The sequence below is a fragment of the Channa argus genome, chromosome 10, assembly GCF_033026475.1.
Source record: "Channa argus isolate prfri chromosome 10, Channa argus male v1.0, whole genome shotgun sequence".
NCBI classification, from domain to species: domain Eukaryota; kingdom Metazoa; phylum Chordata; class Actinopteri; order Anabantiformes; family Channidae; genus Channa; species Channa argus.
Genome location: NC_090206.1, coordinates 26,076,671 through 26,092,616, shown reverse-complemented (window position 1 = coordinate 26,092,616; position 15,946 = coordinate 26,076,671). Strand labels below are relative to the sequence as shown.

Genomic DNA, 15,946 nt, shown 5'->3' with positions numbered 1-15,946 from the left:
GAAAAATACAACAAGCTTCTGAAGTGAATATGCAGAAGAAAAAAAGCCAAGTTATGATCTGAGCTGCAAACAAACTTTCAAATGTAAACAAAGCTTTTCTCTAGTAAAAAAAAAATAATCCCCAGAAATCCTGACTAAGCACTTTGTGACTTTTTTTTTGGTGCCGCCACATTATCTGGCAGTACTGAGCTGTGGCTGAAGAAGAACTCACATCATCTATTTGTGACTTGTTTTAAGATAAGTAGAAGTAGACGTAACAAAATGGATACAATACTCTCGCAGAAGTACCTCAAAATTATACTTAAGTAAATATTTAAAGTTGCTTCTACAAGAAAACAAGCGGACGATAAAGGTCCAGTACCAGTAGCCAGTCAGCTGATTTCCTTGATGTTTGGTTCCCAGCTCACACCTTCAGGGCCAATAAAGACAGCGACAGCCTCGGTCTTTCTTTGACTCAATGTATTTTATTGTAAAGCTATAAGGAAGGAGTAATTACAAGATATCATTTCTTTGATTTGCTCAGCAAAAATAAAAGACCACATTTTTTTTTTTTAAATTCAAACATGCGGATGCTAATTAACAGAGAACAGATGAGTCTCGAACAAACACATCACCCAACTCCATCCAAAAAACAAAGAAGAAAAAAGACCAAACACAAGAAAATCAACATACAATTTGTCTTCAGACTCAACCCAGATGAAGATGACAGAAAGGAAAGAAAGCGGTAAAGCCGGTGGATGACAAGGTGGAGAGACGCTGCCATCCTCCGCTCTGAGCCTGACTCATCACTCCTACATTTAATAGAGCCTACGGTACTTTAGACAATATAACCCTACAGGTTCAGGATCCTTCACGTTGTTTGAATATATAGTTTTTCATCTTCATTTTTTAAAAACCTACACTTGCATGTACATAAAACTGTACAAAAAACAAGGCATCACTAGCATTGTTCCTATATAAATATAACCAACCAACAATTAGCCTACAAACGTGGACTTCCTGGAAAGACCAAAATGATTTGGCAGCTCTGTTTTTGACAGTTTCTTCTCGTTAAAAAATAAAATTCTCCACTTCATGTTTAATGTACGGAAGCTCAGAGCTGCCACGGATGCGTTTTTGAACTTTATGTATTTGTTATCTCCACGAATCATCTGTTTTATATATGTGTTTGCTATGTTTCACATGTTTTTGGGAAAAAAGGGCACCTGAAGTTAAATAATTATCACAATGTTAGGACACTAACAAAGTGCTTTCTTATGTAAGATCATAACTGAAATCATCACTTCTGATCTCTCTGGGTTGTTCAAAGACACCTGCTCTTGTCTGAAGCTATGTGTCGCTCATGTTACAGTACGTTTTTGGGATTGAACCATGACCTTATGAATCAGATAACTTAGCATCCACAGCTGCTCTCAGCTTCCGTAGTTTTTCTGGGGAGGCCGGACGTTCGAATGACCGGCTGCTGAGTTGCTGCTCGTCATTTTGGGTTTGTGTCGAATCAGCTTTTCAGTCACAGTGGAGGAAAGAAATAGAAAACACAGAGTCCAGTCTGCCTGCTCAGAAAACATCATGTACACCACCGCGTCCAGTATAAAACAGCAACGACCATTTATATTCATACAGTGTGTCTATAGCAGTGTTGAATCCATAACATTGATAAAACAACTGACAACAACAGAAATGTATAATATTTATAAAGTTGGATTGTTTCATGCTCAGCTGAAGCCTCGTTTTCAGACTCCAACATCAGTATAATACACAACCAAAAAAACAGCAAACCGCTCCAAACTTTGCCACATGGTTTCATGTAGAACAGCGATGCCAGTCTCAGTCTGTTACTTGGTTTTACACAGCATTCAGCCACAACGTTAACGCCAGCTGTGGCTGATCAGTGTATTGTTGCACTGGTTGAATTTGGGTCACAGAATTCACTGACTAAATCAAATCAAAGTGAAACCCTGCAGGTAATTTCAAGCGGCAAAATTGAAGGAAATAAAGCCCGAAAACACTAAGTGTGCTCGCAAATATAAAAAAGGTAAATTAGTCCTTTTGCAGTTAGCAGGTAGAGTCAAGAATCCAATCCCCCTGCTGCTCACATGTCAGAGTGTCTTTGTTGGGACACTAAAGCGAACATTGCTCCGGCGGCTGAAGTGGCAGCTACAGTGTAATAAGATAGTTAAAATATAAATGTATATATTTTGTGGCACTGGTGGCGAGTGTCTGGTTTAAAGTCTGACGAAATAACCCTGATGATGTCACTGTGATGTCATGAGGGTTAGCTTGGAGACTATGAATGTGGACCAAAGAAATCCTGAATTTTGCAAACTTTGTGCACTGGTTTAACAGCCTGTTGAGTTGCATTGTGGGGAATGTAGGATCTTGTGTTCACTAATTTATCGTAGTGACGTGTCGTTCGCAAACTGTCAGCCGCTCCTGCTCAGCTCTGCTGAGAATCCATGCAGCCTGGGGTCCGGCCTTTATTTTGATGGGCTCACCATGCGGCCGACCACATGCGAGCACAGACTGGGATCAGACCATTATGTGAAAGAAGGAAGTGGGGCAGACGTGTCATCATGTTAAGACTTTGGGTTTTATTTACTGGATTTGTTTGCTGTGGTTCTGTGTTCAGTTGTTCATTAAGGGTTTGATTAAAATGTTAAACAATAGTAAGTGTGTATGTTTTGTGTAATACGGACATTTAATAAGGCTTTTATTAAAAGACCAACACACCAGCCATATATAATTGCTAAATTAGGCTAAAATACAAGGCTCCTAGTGATAGTAAATTAGGGAGCTGTAAGGGCCGAGTCTTTGAAACGACCGGACCTCCCATCACTAATTTAAAGTGTCAGCTCTAATGTGGGACGTGTTGGGTTTGTGGTATAATAAGCTTTTGTGTTGTATCCAAGCGCAGAAACCTGAGCTTTAATTTTAACTCTCGCCATAGAACAAAGGCAGCGATTTTCCACGGCGCCGCAAACATAATGCAGGTAAATGACCTGTCAGCTGTCGCTTTGTGTCACTTTGATTTAATTCAGGCAAAACGTCTGTGACGTCAACACCATCAATGCAGCTTCCAGCTCAAAAAAATAAAAATAAAAAAGCAACGATTACATGAGAGGCACAAAGTAGTTCCAGATTAAATGGTGGGGACAGAGGGAGAACAGATGAATCCACTGAGTCACACAGTCACTGACAGAGTCAGACTGTGAGGAGTCGTAGGGGAAACGGGAAATAGAGTAAATCCTGTCGAACAATGTCAAGCTTTTGTCGAACTGCAGAGACTCAGAAACCAAAAACATCCCACCCAATTCATACAGAGACCAATAGAATTTCACAACTGGATCGGGGTTGATTATGTTGATTATGTGAAATAAATCAAAGTTTGGATCATCACCAGTATGAAATACGGGCTGCGTCTGCAACGCTATTATACTAATTTATGATCCTAAGCTCCAGAAACATAAAACTAAAAGATCTGGGGTTTTGCATTTGATGAAATATGATCTATAAGGGAAGAAAGGGATCATTCTGACTGCAGTAATAACTCTTCTTTACCATACAGGGGCATCAGGGCAAACAATAATCGCAGCTTTCGACCTACAGTACAGTATGGTATGCATGTTAGAAACCCCCCCCCCAAACAAACTGAGGAGCTAAAAGAGAGAAGGAAAAGCTCAGAGGACATGTGGAGTCTCTGTGGGATCAGTGGGAGAGTGGAAGAAATGTACAATAGGAGACGCAGGCTGTGTTTTGCTTTTGTCAGTAGGAAACCAGTGAGTTACGACTTTTATGGACGAGAACTTGGGCACTTTCTAAATAATGAGTCACAACATGGTGTTGTGACACTTTCAGTTGTGAGGGGCTGCATTTTAAGTTCTAGACATAGATTTTGAGAAGTTTTTCTATTATACTTCTGCACATCAGCACAAATTTAGGAAAAAGGCTGTAGATTCATGTGGAGGCTGCACTGTTTCTGTTTCTTTCTCCAACCCCGGTGACACACGGAGGGGCAGCAACTGACTGACCTTTACATTTGTGTTTCATTTCTTTTTCTCTTAAGTTTGGCTATTTGTTTTCTTGGTGCAGTATTTGTATGATGGTTTCAAGTGAGAAACACATGCAAACATATTTTTATTCTATATTGAAGGGATGTGAAAGTGAATGTTAAGGCAGCAGGTCAGGAAGTGGACGCTGTGTGTGTGTGTGTGTGTGCAGAAACACACACACACACACAGAGGCTGTCAACATGTGTGTCTGTATCTCTCCCGGGGGTTGATGGGTAGTATTGAGGATGTAGGTGTTTCTCTAGGGAGCAGGAAGTGTTTCTAGTCTCACACAAATCCTCAGACCAAAACTTTACGTCCATGTCTGTGCAGCTGCATATGCAGCTTTAAATGGGACACACTGACATCTTGGCCTTGTGTTTCACACCTGCAATAAGACAAAATGATTGTGCGCACACACACACACATACACATCATTTGTGTTTGCTCTCTGGGTCTCAGGTTTTGCTGTGAGGTGAAGCCAACAGCAAGGCTAGAGTTCACCAAACAGCACTGGGGGTCACCGAGGTTGCTTTTCTTCTTCTGGGGTTAATTGGAGCCAAAGACTTGAGGTTAAACTGACACTACATGACCTTCTGCCTCATTCCGCTGTCTTTACCTTACACAGCACAACACCACAGCCACCAGGGAGACCGCTGGCCGGCCAGGTGCCGAGCTGGCATTTTGGAGAAGAACGAAACGGCTTGTTTACGGTGAAACACTGAGCCATAGTGAGCGGGAGAGTCAATGCTCCGCCTGTAAATAATCAATCGAGTCTCCAAGCGCCGGCGTTAAATTACCAGGAGGAAGACGGTAAACGCGAGGGACCGCAGCAGTGTCTCTGTCCCAGCGAGGGCCGAACGTCCACTGAATGATGGCTGATTGATGTGCACAAGGACTGTGTGTGTGGTTTCTGAACTGGTAGATACTCCGACCATAAATCAAATCCCCTTTCTATGCCAGAGGAGTGTGGCTTTCATTACTACTGTGTTTCCTTTTCGTAACACAGTCAAAATGTGTTCCTGTCAATCATGAGTCCTGATTTCATAAATTAATGAGACAGAGTGGAGGGTTTTATAAAGGTGATTTGTACGTTGGGACAGTGGTTTAGTATTTTCTGTTATGTTTGAGAGTAAAGTCAAACGGTCGTTCATTATCTTTTTACATTGAAACACTCCACTTGACTCTATAAACATCATTCGTATCAGATTTTCAACTTTGTTTTAAGGCTTCAGGATGAGAGTAAACACATTGTTAGGGGGATTTTTTACTGCGCCTTTCCCTCCATCCATCTAGCCTCAGCTGGCGAGCATCAGTACAGGTGAAATTTCACATTACCCTTGGCAGCCATCGACACGTGGCTCAGAATGAAGCAGCTTCCAAACCAGCTCAGTTATAGTGGCGCAAATTATTGCTGGTAATGTGCAGAGCCTCGGGTTGTAATTAGACTTTCTGTGCTGCTCTGCGCAGAGGGGGTGTTAGTGTACTGCAGCCTGTACAGGTGTCATTAATCCTGCATCCTGTGCAACTTCAGCTCCACGGGAAGCAGCCCCCACAGTTCCGCACTACGCGCAGCAAACAGGTTTAATAAATACTGCTAATGCCAAACATCTCAGCAGCTAAAGAGGTGGGAGCTAACGCGAGGTGACACCGACCAGAGAGCTCACTTTCCTGGTGCTCGGAAACACAGCAGGGAAACGGTCACAGTCGCCACAAACCACACACACTCCAACCTCCACAGCTGTGATGTGCAGAGGTGCACTGCTACTCACTGGACTGCAAGTATTTGCAAGATACAGCTCCCTGTGCTCAAGTATCCGGAAAGAATAAAGCACAGAAAAAGATTTATTTTTTTTTTACGTTGACGTGGAATAGAAACATTCAGTGTTGCTGTTGCAACGAAGAGGATGTTGTGTGTTGGGATAAACAAATATATTGCAAGAACCAATGACCAGACTGATATGGAAGATGGTGAGTATGTCTCTGATTCTCTGATGATGATGAGTTGTGTCTCTGATGACTGATGCCACATCAGGACACTTGTTCTTACTGATACCCACCACATGAACTGGGTTAATTTTTATGACCTTGACATGAAATTTACTGATCACTTTCGTGCTCCCCAGAGGATGAATCTAAACAGTCTCTGATCCCTGATACCACCATCAGGACACTTGGATTACTGCATATTTCCAGCACAAAGTAGGATCACATTCATGCTCCCCAGAGGATGACACACACAGATTTCACAGACTCGTCAGGGTTTACTTTACATCTTTATGTCAAGCAACCTCCAAAAACGAAAACTTTAGCACTAGTGTGCAGTAAGAATATGGGCAGCACCAAACTAACTCTTTTGATTTCCCATTTTAGAAAACAAAATGTTAAGAACTTTTTTTTTTATATCTGATAAATGATGCCTCAGATGCATTTCAAAGTCAGAATGATTTATAACAGAGAAGCTTTTATCTAAAATGCAATGTTTGGTATTTTTGCTTTTAAACTGTTATTATTATTGTTTTGCTGATTGAATAGCAATTCAATTCCCAATGACCAACGCTGCAGCTTTTGGTAGTGGGGCCATGGAGATTTTCGGTTTTCTTACATATGAAGATTTGTTTGAGGAAATAATTTCACATGTAACAAGCTTGTTAACAGGTGAAATAGTCAATTTAATATTAGGACAGAAAAAAATTATTTCTATGCAGGAAAAACACAATGTGCATGTTTTCATGTGACTTATTTTGATAAGGTTTATGAAAGAATAAATCCATTTGAAGTTTAAATTGTACTATACTAGTGACATCAGCATGAATGACCAGTTTCCAGCTTTGGCCAAACCCCTTATATCTGTCAGCTCTGACTAAACTTATATTAGTGCACCTCTGATGGTTTTGTCCCCTGACGAACCCAAATTCATCTGTGTTAAGTTGTAGAGGAGAGAATTAAAATAAAAAGTCTTGTTTGTAATGCGGCACCGTCGGTGATGCTCAAGAGTCCAGGTTCCTGCAGTGTGACGGCAAAAGGCCGCGGCGTCGTTTCTGTACATGCAAAGGTTTATCTGTCCACCAATTCAACGTTACATGAAGATCTGCAGACAGCACGACAGCCACGGATCCACACATACAGCCACAGCAGCTTCCTCTATCACTGTTTGGAGTATATACAGCTCTGTACACTGAAAAATGACCTCTTCGCGGCAAAAAAAGAAAAAAAAAACAAAAAACGATGTTCTCAATAACAACTGCAAAGATTGGAAAACAGTTGCATTTCTGCAAACATTGCAATGTTGAGGACAAGCTGTTCCTGATAAAAACGAGCCTGGTTGATTTGTTGCAACTCAGTCCGAAAATGTCCAGGAGGCTCCAGAGTCGACAGGAATAAAATTAAAAAGAACAGTCAAACAAATGCAAATCCCAAAAATTCTGGATAGAGAGCATTACACAGTATACTTAAGTAGGATTTACAAGAAGTTCCTCAATTCTCCCCTCAAGGTTTTTTTTTCTTTTTGTGTTCCAACACAGCAACATAGCCTAAAGCAACGCACAAAAATCCAACTCAAATACGTGAGTAGCTAAATAGTTCCCATTAAATTATCACAACGATGTGGTGTAGTTTACATTCCTTCTGCTGCAGCAGGAGCTGCATGTTTTCTTCAATTGATTTTAAGTAATTCTATTTTACATTTGATTGGTTTCTAGAGAGGGTGGCGGCGGTGGCAGTGGGTGAGGTGGGTGAGAGTCTAAAGCCTTATACGGTGGATGCAGTTATAAAAAGGAAGAAGGGGAGTCGGTGCTGCGGCACAGCGAGTAATAGGCACAGGGGGCGGCAGTGAGGGGGTGGGGCAGTCGGTGGCGAGCAGCAACGAGAAATGATCCGGACTGTAGGGAGGTTGCTCGGGGTTTTAATGTGGAGAGCTGCACTCTCACAGGTAGATTTCCCTCTTGGAGGTTTGGCCGGTTGGGGTGGTGGCTGAGTGGTACTCCACCGCCTGGCTCAGCGGGATTTCCTCCAGCCCACAGTCTTTACTGGACGAGTCTCCACCCACGGGGTAGGCACTGCTGTAGGGTGTCATGAACCGCATGTTGGCCACTTTGGAGCTGCTGCCACCACCGCCCGTTCCACGCTCTTCCGTCGCCAGGGGCTTGGGGCTGCCATTGGCCATCAGCTGCTCCTGCCCGTCCATCTCCTGGTAAGGCACGAAGGTGGAGAGCTTGGGGGCATTCTTGGACAACTTTCGGTTGGGGGAAGGCTGACCGGGCATCCAGCAGGAGTCAGAATGGCCAAATTCAGTGCACTCACGGGTGCAGTTACCAGTCATTGCCACGTCGGGAAGAGGCCTGAGGTCTGCAGAGAGAGAAACAGCAAAATAAAAGCAATGAGTGACCTGGAAACACAGTAGAGGATTTGATGGAAATGACAATGACCATGTCCTTAATGAGGGGGTCAAACTCTTATTAAAGCACGTTCATGAATTGGAGAAGAACTCTGTAACAAACCAGCATGACTGACCCCCCTTTGTGTCCACCTGTTTTATCCCTGGTCTAATCTCCACCTGGACAAATACATTGTTTAGCCGCTAGACCTTCGACTTTTGCACCGATTAAAGTGGCCTGTGTGCTGTTTGGTTGTGAGCAGTGGGTTTATCAGAGCCTGCTGAGGCTGCAAGGTGAAAGAGATGAACCCCTGCTGAAAAACAAAGAGACGGACAAAAGCAGACACATTTTGACACATTTTGTCTCAGTGTATTTCTCTTTATTAATGTCAGACTTCATAGTACCTGATGCCGTTACTTTGCAGAACCCCTGTACTCACACGTCGCACCGTTTTTTTTCTGTATTTAACCTCCTTGTGATGTAGCTCAGTTAGTTTGCATCAGCAATTTGCTGGATAATTTTCGACAGTGTTCCTTTTTGGATCTAATTTCCCCTTTTGTTTTTTTTTATATTCTACTGATATTTATTGTATTTATTCTGAAATGTTGCCTGTGATTGCTCTGTGACTTTGTTTAATGAAACAAAACAATTTCCTTTGAGATGGTAAATTGAGTTAAAGTTCACTGTAAATACACCTCTATTTGATTTGAGGTTTTCCATCACACATGTTGGTATTTCTCTGTGGAAAGTAAACGTGGCTTTTTTTTTCCCTCTAAAAACCAACAAACCTGAGTCTACAGTGCGAGCGCAGTGTCACAATTCAGCTGCACACAGGCTGCCAAGCACAGGAGATGCTGATTAAAACTGTCATTATCCCTTTATCCGCACACAGGGCTCCCTCCATACCAGAGAAATTAATTAGAGCTCAATGTGTATTTTTAAAGTCACTAATAGTTCACAAAGTGCCAGGAACGCTGCCTAATTTGCTGCTGAAAGACGGAAACCACATATCAAACGGTGGATGCTGAGCGTGAAACAGGATCAGCTGATTTAAAGGAGGCACGTGAACATGCTCGGGTTTGTTCAGACATTAATTATGTAGCACAAACAGCCAATTAAGGTAAAAATTACACTGTAACACTTTTTTTTTCAGTTTACCTAATGACATGACAATGACATTATTGTGAGGTTTCCACCCTCGTGGTTTTGCTTTACTTTTCTTTTTCTGGTGTTTTATACCATTTAATCTGTCACGGTGAGAACCGTGAGGCAGACAGACAGACAGAAAGTGACAGACAGACGGACGTGGGCCTGAGTTCGCATTAAGAAAAAAAAAAAAATCACAGCTTAGAATGGAAAAAGGTCAGAGATGGAAGCAGAAATATCAATGCGTATGCAGAAAGTAACCTTTCTTCTGTGCGTGACATTAGATCATTCTTTGATACTGGAGGCTGGAGGCTTGCAGGAGGTGGAGGGGGTGCCGGTCCTCCCGGGAAATGGCGCTTATTTCTCAAAATGCCCTCTGCTTCATGCATAATTGAAATTCATTGCCTCCTTTTTGCAAAAGGAGCTACAGTCGGCTTTTCTGTCTGTTTGCGAGGTGATGTGTACGTTCTAATCCCAGGGAGTGCTGAGTTGCGACCACGCTCCCAGCTTTTTTATTTTTGTATTTTTTCTCCCCCCCTTTCCCTCCCCACATTCTCACGGCCGCCTTTGCCGTGTATTTTTGGTTTTTAAGCACTTCCCATGCAAAAAGCAAGGAGCTTGCAAAATGTTAAGTCATGTGCGAGTGGCTGCTGAGTTCGGAGCGGCTGTTTAATAAGTGCTTTGCCTTTGAACGTCGTGTCAGCAGGAGGCTTATGGGGAACGGGCGCCCTCAGAGCTGCATGGCTGAACAAACTCTAAACTTGACTCACTTCAACAACAACAGAAGAAGGATTCAGCAGCCAAGCCCAGCTGGACCACAGCATGCAGGCAAACTAAGACATCTAACCCCTGACTCGAACTTTGTATTCAGAATTGTTGTTAAACCCTTTCTTCATCCCATTTCCACAGCTGGTAGGTTCAGTTGTCTTACTATAGAAAACTCTGTGTAGCATCATTTTGTCAGTGACTGTGACTAAGCAAACACTGACGGACATCTTTTTCTTTCCCTCTCTGATCACATTAGTGTGCAACTAGTGTGTGTAACTATTGTAGAAGCAGCCTGTGGCTAATTTGCTGCTATTACAAAACCTCCCTTAGGTCACTCATTAGCTACTCGTGCTAGGTTCTCGGTAAAAATTGGTTTTTATGCAGTCACATAAGATGCTGCCTTATAAGTTTGGTAATTATTAGTTTATGTAATATCGTCTTAGAACTTCTATTATGACATTCTTAAAATAGAAGTAAAGGTAATTATCAAGTCCAAACAAATTAAATCCCCTATTCTGTTTTCAGAGTTTGTGGCAACAACCTCCAGGGGCCAAAAATGAATTTGTGTAGGAAAATCACTTTTTGGCAGGCTTTCGGTTTTTGGCACAACACTCATATGTTAAATTCTGCAGAAACACTAATGTCTCCCTGCAGTACGATGGTGAAAAAAAGTAAAAGTTTTAGCTAAATCAGTTTTTTTTTTTTTTTTTTTTTTTTTTTTTTAAAAAGAAGAAAACCGGTCTCTTTGAAAGAGTTAATTTGGCTTTAGTGGAGATTTTGGAGAATACGCGTTAGCCGCATTTAGGACAGGTGATTCTGGCATGAAAAGGTAAGTTGTTACCTGGCCACTTCCTCCAGTCCAGCTTAATCTGTGTATAAATAAATCAGGTTTGGCTTTTAGCAGGTTGGAGTAGGACAAATGAATGTTTGTGTGTGAGAGCTCTGAAAAGCTGGAGAAATGTAGAAATGAGTAGGTGATATGTGGAGCTTCATAACTTGACCTTATATCAGACTAAATTTTAGTTTATTTATTTTATTATAAAGCACAGTAGCTCAAAAGTAACAAGTGACCTTCTTGGAAAGTGATATTGTAACATAGATACTGGTCCTACCAACCTGCCCGATGTTCTGTTGTTGCTTTTGTTGCTCTTTTTCGTTTCTCTCTTTAATTTCCACTCACCCCAACTGGTCAAGGCAGATGGCCGCCCACCCCGAGCCTGGTTCTGCTGGAGGTTTCTTCCATTAAAGGGAGTTGTTCCTCTCCACTGTTGCCTATGGCTTGTTCAAGGGGGAATTGTTGGGTTCTCTTTATACATCTTTATAATCTTGACTTTATTCTGTAAAGTGCCCGGAGATGACTTTGTTGTGAATTGGTGCTATATAAATGAAGTCAATAAAGTAAAGTAGTAAAATGAAATCTGTATTATAGAACTTTTAAAAAGTAACTTCCCCAAAACTGGAAATTTGCATGAGTTTGGTTTTTTATTTATATAAACAACTCAGTCACAATAAGAAGTTATTCTGTTTGTCCAGAGAAAGAAAAGTTGAAAAACTCTGGTTGGAGGTCGATGGAAGTTTTAGAAAAGCTTGAATTACTGACTGGTCCACGACCAGATAAAACCAGGGGCCAAAAAAGGTCCAGGCTGAATCCGGGACAATTGGTTTGTAGTAATTTAACAGAAATACATTGAGAAAATGTGGCATTAAAGCAGAAGAGATGATTGGTTTCCTCATGTGCCACGATCACGTCTGACTGCGACTGTTGTCAAAAGAATAAACTGGCTTATTCTTAACGACTTTTATTTTGAAAGAGTTTTAGGCTCCATCCACACAGAGTGTGAGAATGTGTCATGTCAACAATGTACAGTTTGTTTTACAGCTTTGTTTGCATTCAGTTACAGATGTTCCTCCTGGAAGACTTGCCCCTCTGTCTGTTTGTGTTTGTCACGTATTCAAGCTCTGTGACACTTGTCAGAGTGCAGTGTCTCTCTCAGGGGAACCATCTTCGAACAGGTGATGTTTACGAGTACAAGAGGAGATAAACCTGAAGCTGTCCTTCTGTTCAGTCACTGCAGTCACACTATAATGTGATCCAACAGTTGCCTCAGTAGCACCTGTCTGCTTCACGCCTCACCCCGAATGAAAGCATGCAAGTCATGTCACACATGCCAACTACAATTTGCAAATACTACAATAATGGAAACGTAATTGCTGTGTAATATCATTAAATAATGCATGCTGTCTCCATTTTATGAATGAAACATACTCAACATATGACTCCATATGTAACGACGACTTAATAGTGTTTTGATAAAATCTGGGGCCAATCAGAGAGCAATTCTGTGTTCAGCACAGCAATCTGTGCCTCTAATCACAGAATTTAGTGTTGGGCTGATGGGGGTCATGTTCGTCCTAATTACACACAAGAACTAATTGGCTCTGGTTTGAGCTGGAGCTAATTGGAGGTTGGGCGGTTAGGGGGTTGTGGCTACGATGTAAGATCAATACCGGTTTCGGCTAATAAGGCCTTGCTCTGGTGGTGGACATGAGCGGGATGCTGTTGCTCACCTCAAGCCCACATCATCATCAAAGGCTGATCAGAGACTGAGCTGACTCAGCCGTTTCTGCTGCCCCTGATTCTCATTAATGACTGAAGCACAAACTTCATTGTAGGATTTGAATAAAACCTTGATTGAGACTCCTCACTCCAATTCACCTACCGTCAGTTTAGTTCCTTGAACCTTGAAGTTTTTATTTCATCTTTGCACTTTTGCTTATTAAGGCCTAAGGATTACACCTCTATTTGCCAGACACTTTTATCTACAATGACTTACAATGACTCACAGGGGTTTCGGTTTTAGGCCCAAAGACACTTTAACATCCTTGGAGGAGGGAAGGTTCGAAGCCCAAGTCTACGTCCTGAGTCACTGGATCAAAATGTTGGATTATTTAGGAGAGTTTTATCACCCGAACAGGTGGCCGAGAAATCTGGCTACTTACATTCATGGTTTTCAGAGATACAAAGGATTTATTGAGAAACTAAGTCTTTTACCAAACGGTTCGGTCTTCTTGACCAGAAGAAACAGCATATAGATAATATGAATGGTCAAAGGCACAAATTCGCATCCCACAAATCTTCAACATTGTTCACTGTGGCTTTTACTTTTTCTGTTATCTGTTTCATCTTTTTTCATTTGCCTGCCTTTTTCTGCCAGACTGTCTTTGCGTCAGTTCTTGCTGTGATATAATGAACTATTTGCCTCACTAATCATGATCAACAGCACTAGTGCCAACGCCTGAAAGTACCTGGAGCGTGTGCTCAGTAACACCTCCTCAGTAATACCCCCGATTTAGTTGCAGAAATTCATTCCCAAAGCAGGTTGGAGAAAAGTAAGACCCATGACAATGCAGCACGGTATCCATCACAATTTATTATCAATGCCAACCTTAATGAACCGTGTGTTTTATGTTGCAAGGTGAACAATAAGGTTGTAGAGGTTTGGGTAGTGGATAGGCAACCTAACACATTTGGCTTCTACTAGTCACAAGCCTGGTATTAGGTTTGACCTTATTTATGGTATCTACAGTCTTTGGTGTAAGGGTGAGGATGTGCTTGGTGTTTTACCAAGAAATGGCTGCGTCATCTGCGTCACTGGTTGCGTAGGACAGGCCTAATTATCACACCAAAACCAGAACTGTTTGCACAACATAAACAGAAGCATCGGCAACGCTGAGATCACAGCAGAGAAAATGACATTCGTGACATAAACGGCAGGTGTGCGGATGTAGGTGGTTCACAAGCTCAGTGTTTTTCTCCAGGACCTTTTTCTCAAACCTCCTCCTCGTGTGACCTGATACTGGCCCACTGGCCAAGTACAGATGTGCATCTTGCTTAACAGGAAGTTCTTAGAGATGCACAACTGATCCTCCAAAAGAGTGCAGACTATGTAAGGTCACCATGACGCACACGCAAACGTAGGTAAAAGCAAATACCTTTCCTTAGCCCAAGGCAAACTCTAGTTCTCATGTGCAGCTATAGCAGATGTTGGGATTGGACCAAAGGGGCAAAGGCTAAATCTTTACTCCATTCACTGTATAAATTTTGCTGCAGCATGATGAACATTCACAAACTCGTGGGAAAGCTACCGTGACTTTAAACTGTCAATACTTGGCAGCTGCACTGGTTGGTGCCATCCGGTTTTCCATCAGCACTTTCCATCAGGGGAAGTTTGAAAAGTTCTGGGGTAACCCCTGGAGGAGGAAGAGCTATCTCTCCCCTCTCTCATGGACCCTCGGCGAGAAGGTCAGAGGGCCGTAACGCTGAATTCAAGCTCGCTTCTATTAGTCAGGGCTTTTTAAAATGGAGTAGCCCTCCCAAGTTTTTTTCCCTGTAGCCCTTATCTGCACTCCTGAGTTCCAGTTAACCCTGGGGACCCTCGTTCACCCTGACGGCCTATCTCTCTGCATAATACACTCCGCTACCTTGGTCACCATATTCCGGTCAAACTAATTAGATTTCAGAGTCCCCGCTTGGGAAGATGTCAGTGGTATGAAATGGAAATAATTTCCAGATGAGTATCTGACATTTTACGCTGTCGACTAGAGTAAAGAGCCCGGGCGGACTGGCTCTCCCTTTCCCTTTTTTTCACCTCCTCCTCTTCTTCTCTGCTCCATCACTTTAGTCGCAGAGATATGCTAAATCCCCGTGCTTCCCCTCTCTCTCTGTTCAGTCCTGGGTGATAAATGAAAGCAAATGTACACAAAAGAGAGCTTCTTCTTTTCTGCTTCTGCTTGAAGTGTTAATGTGTTTAATTACTTTGAAGCTGGGTTTTGTGTCCTCGTGTTGCGCTTAAAGCTGCAGCAGGAAAACCTTCAATTAATGGCTTTTCTCCTCTGTTGATGACAATGGCTCTAATTTATCTTATAGGAACAATAGAGAGAGAGGAGTTGCACCTGCTCTGAACGCTCACGGCCGTCCAGGAGAAAGCGAGTGACATGCTGCCGCACTGCAATCAGCGGCGACAACAACAACCCGCACACAGGAGAATATACCTTAGTAGTAGAAATACACCACAAGACCATGTTGTTGGGAACAGCTGTACACATTTTCTTAACGTGTTTAGATGTCAGAGTGTCTCATCAGATTTGCAGGACTTGACAAACTGGGACAAGCTGTGATCATGCAGTAGAAGCTAGAGATGGAAATCTCCACAACTACACAGTCCAAGGTCCTAGCGTGAAAGTCAGGCCCAGAAGAAACACGTTTGTGTCTGAATTCACTTCCTCATTGGTCTCATTCGTTGCTACCAGCTGCACAGAGACTCCATACTTGACTCAATAGCAGTAGATTGACATTTCAGACAATTGTGAATTGTCATCAATTTCAGCCGTTATTTTTCAGACATCACTCGTTTCCATGACCGTGTTGTGTGCTTTTGAACAAACAGCCTGTGCTGTCATTTTTTTGAGTCTCCTGCCACTGCTTTCCATTGTTTCACATACACACCGGCTCGCTAGCTGGCATCAGGACACGCCACCATCCTAATCTGTCAGCATTAAAGTGTGTTATCTGTCAACACACTAGAAAAAGCATCACTCATGCCAAAACTG

The 15,946-nt window shown here is 42.4% G+C and overlaps 1 protein-coding gene across 3 annotated transcripts in view; it reads right to left on the bottom strand.

The window, feature by feature from the left end:
• Window positions 1-442: 442 nt before the first annotated feature.
• LOC137133937 (protocadherin-1-like) overlaps window positions 443-15,946 on the bottom strand; it is a 189,334-nt gene continuing 173,830 nt past the window's right edge. For 2 of the 3 annotated variants that reach the window (XM_067518102.1, XM_067518103.1), the window contains exon 5: window positions 443-8,393. In XM_067518102.1, the coding sequence (XP_067374203.1) occupies window positions 7,972-8,393 (422 nt within the window). In that variant the 3' untranslated portion in view covers window positions 443-7,971. The remainder of the gene's footprint in view (window positions 8,394-15,946) is intronic. The other variant, XM_067518105.1, reaches the window with a different exon arrangement.